At 56.8% G+C, this 2,715-nt stretch overlaps 1 protein-coding gene across 1 annotated transcript in view; it reads right to left on the bottom strand.

Annotated features, from left to right (window-relative positions):
* Positions 1-2,561, bottom strand: part of STARD10 (StAR-related lipid transfer (START) domain containing 10) — a 4,616-nt gene extending 2,055 nt beyond the window's left edge. Inside the window, exon 1 of the mRNA XM_009079465.1 lies at positions 2,397-2,561. Within this exon, the coding sequence (XP_009077713.1) occupies positions 2,397-2,561 (165 nt within the window). The remainder of the gene's footprint in view (positions 1-2,396) is intronic.
* Positions 2,562-2,715: the final 154 nt, after the last annotated feature.

Raw genomic sequence — 2,715 nt, 5'->3', positions numbered from 1 at the left:
GCTGCATTATTGATGAAGGCTCCCTCCCGGCTCCGCTCAATGCCGGGAGGAAGGAGATGTCATCTGCTCCTCGTTAGAAGCTTTGCATCTTTGATGAGGGGCCGTGTAATTGGAGATGGCCCTCTGAGCGTGGCAGTGCCCAGCAATCTCAGGCAAGCTTTCCCTGCTGGCTTGGGTGATGTTTTGTGCTCGCTGTGCTGGACTCGTGCCCAGGACAGGCTTGGAGATGTGCTGCAGTCCCCAGGGCACGGGGAAGGAGTGTGGGAGCACCCAGCCTCCTCCTCCAGCCACCCAGCTGAGTCTGGAGATGCTGCAGCTGTAGGGAGAGGGATGTTTCCAGCTGGAGACAGAGCTCATGGGGTTCCTGGAAGCTCTGGTTGTCACAGCAGGAACATCACAGTCTTGCACCCCCAAAATTCCCCACTAAGGCTTTCCACCACCCCCTCCAGCTTTGGGTGAACAGGGGCTGTACAACAGCCCCAGCAGGGACAGCAGGAGGTCAGTTGGGATGGGGAAAGCACAGAGCCCAAAACTATGCACAGGTAATGCAGGAGGAAAAAATCCAAAGCTCCAGCGGCTCAGAGACTCTCCAGATTAATGAACTCCCTGAGACAGTAGAAAGATCAGGGCTCTTCTGACCCTAATCCCAGAGAGCTGTGCAGTTCAGTTGTCCTGCATGGACCAGGTGGTGTCCTCCATCCCATGTTTTGGGAGGGCTCCCTGGGAAGTGCTAATTCCTGCTCTGTGCCCAAGCCCACTGCAGGGCAGGAAGAAACCATATCAATGAGGTATTTGCAATGAACCAGGCTGGGTTATGGTGCCTGACCCTCCTGAACCTGCCTGGGTCCCTTCTCTGTGGGACTCAGTGGTGGCAAGGGGGACTTGGCTGCACCCCCTCTGTCAAGCCATGTGTGTTTGAACTTGGTTGGACTGCAGGGGTTCCTGCCAGCCTGACCTGGTCACACCAAGCAGTATCCACTTCTCCAGACCAGGTCTCACCCTGTCCAAGGCTGTGCTAAAGCCACAGTAGAGGTACCCTCACAGCCATAACTCTCACTGCAGGAGACAATCAGGCATGACTTGCCCTTGGTAAGTCCCTGCTGCAGTTACCACTGTCCTTCTCCCTCAGGACATGGTTCCAGGAGGATGTTCTCCAGCTCCTTCCCAGGTGTGGAGGTGACATAGCAGCACATAGTGCCCTGGAGCTTCATTTTTGGAGATGAATGTGATGTTTGTCTCTTCCCAGGTGTCAGAGACCTCCTACAGTCACCAGGACTATTCAAAGCACCCCTGGCTGAGTCTGTGCATGCCCAACGGGCTGAAGTGCTCCCTGATCCTACCCCAGATGCTCTTCCCTGGCTCATGGCAACAAGGTGCAGTTACACCTCTGAGTTACCACTCCTCCTCCTCCTCCTCACCTTGGCCTTGAAGGGCCTCCATCCATGGCAGCACTGCATGCCCAGCTCCTCCTGGTGCCTCCCCAGCTGGAGTGTAAGCACTTGAGATGTGCTTCTGGTTATTCTATGTTGAGCAGAGAGGTGTGAGAGCCTCCTCCAGCATGTTGTATCCTTCCTTACCACCTCCTCATGCCTTCCCTGCTCTTCAGGCCATGGGAATCCTGACACTCATAGTTGAATGCTTTCTCACTCAGGTGAGCTGTGCTGTAGGTAATGTAGGTACATGTCTCTGTAGGTAAGATGCTCTGCCCCTCCCTGCTGGATGGACCCCATCCCTGCCCAGCAGTCTGTACCCTTAGTGGCCAGAAAAGCCAAAGCCCTGCCTGTGACACCCACCATGGAGCCAAGCAGGGCTCACCCTGTGCCCTCGGCACCCTGTAACCACTCCTGATGTGTCCAGTGTCACCTGGTGCCATGCACATGAGCAACAAGGTGCAACAACAACCTGAGGGCTGGCAGAACCTTGCTTGTCCCTCTGCAGCACCCCAAATCCAGCCCTTGGCAAGCAACAAACCTCCTGAGACAGTCTGTGAGGGTTCCTAAACTCTGAGACTCTCATCCAGTGAGGATGTGAGTTGCTGTGCTCTGGGATGGCAGAGCCAAGTAAAGGGCACCAAGGGCATCCCATCATCTTGTCTCATGCCCAGGGGCTCCCAGCAGGGCCATCTCCATAATGTAATCGATCTCAGGGCCTTCCCAGCTGTGTCGGGGTCAAGGGCAGCAGCAATGTGAGCCCTTAGGGCATCCCGGCAGGGTGAGATGGTAAAACCCTGGGGCAGCAGCAGGAGCTGGTTTAACCTTGCCAGCTCTGGAATTCAGGGTAGCAACACTTCCAAGCAGGCTGGACTGTGCACCCCCAGCATAGGTCAGCACCCAGGGACCCTCAGGAACTGCTGGGCATGCAGCTGGGGCAGGGAAGGTCAAGCTCAGTCTGCTTACCTTAATTTTCTGCACGGTGCAGCTTTCCTCCTGGCCCTGACTCCACACGGTCACACCAGCCTTGTTATACCGACAGTGCCAGCCCTCCAGGCTCTCACACTGGTCCCTGAAGGAGCTGAAATCGGAGTCATCCGGGATATAAACCATCTCCCCTCCTCTGGACATGGGGCTGAGCTGCTGGACCCCGGGCACAGGCTCTGGCTGCAGGCAGAGGCTCCTTCTGCCTCCCCTCCCGGGAAACACGGCTCTGACCTTGAGCTGTGCCTCGCTGGGTGCCTGCTGCAGCTCACATCATCCTCCCAGCCCGACCCCGTGCCCC

This window comes from Acanthisitta chloris, unplaced genomic scaffold (assembly GCF_000695815.1).
Source record: "Acanthisitta chloris isolate BGI_N310 unplaced genomic scaffold, ASM69581v1 scaffold24720, whole genome shotgun sequence".
Classification (NCBI taxonomy): domain Eukaryota; kingdom Metazoa; phylum Chordata; class Aves; order Passeriformes; family Acanthisittidae; genus Acanthisitta; species Acanthisitta chloris.
This window is presented reverse-complemented; position numbering and strand designations above follow the sequence as displayed.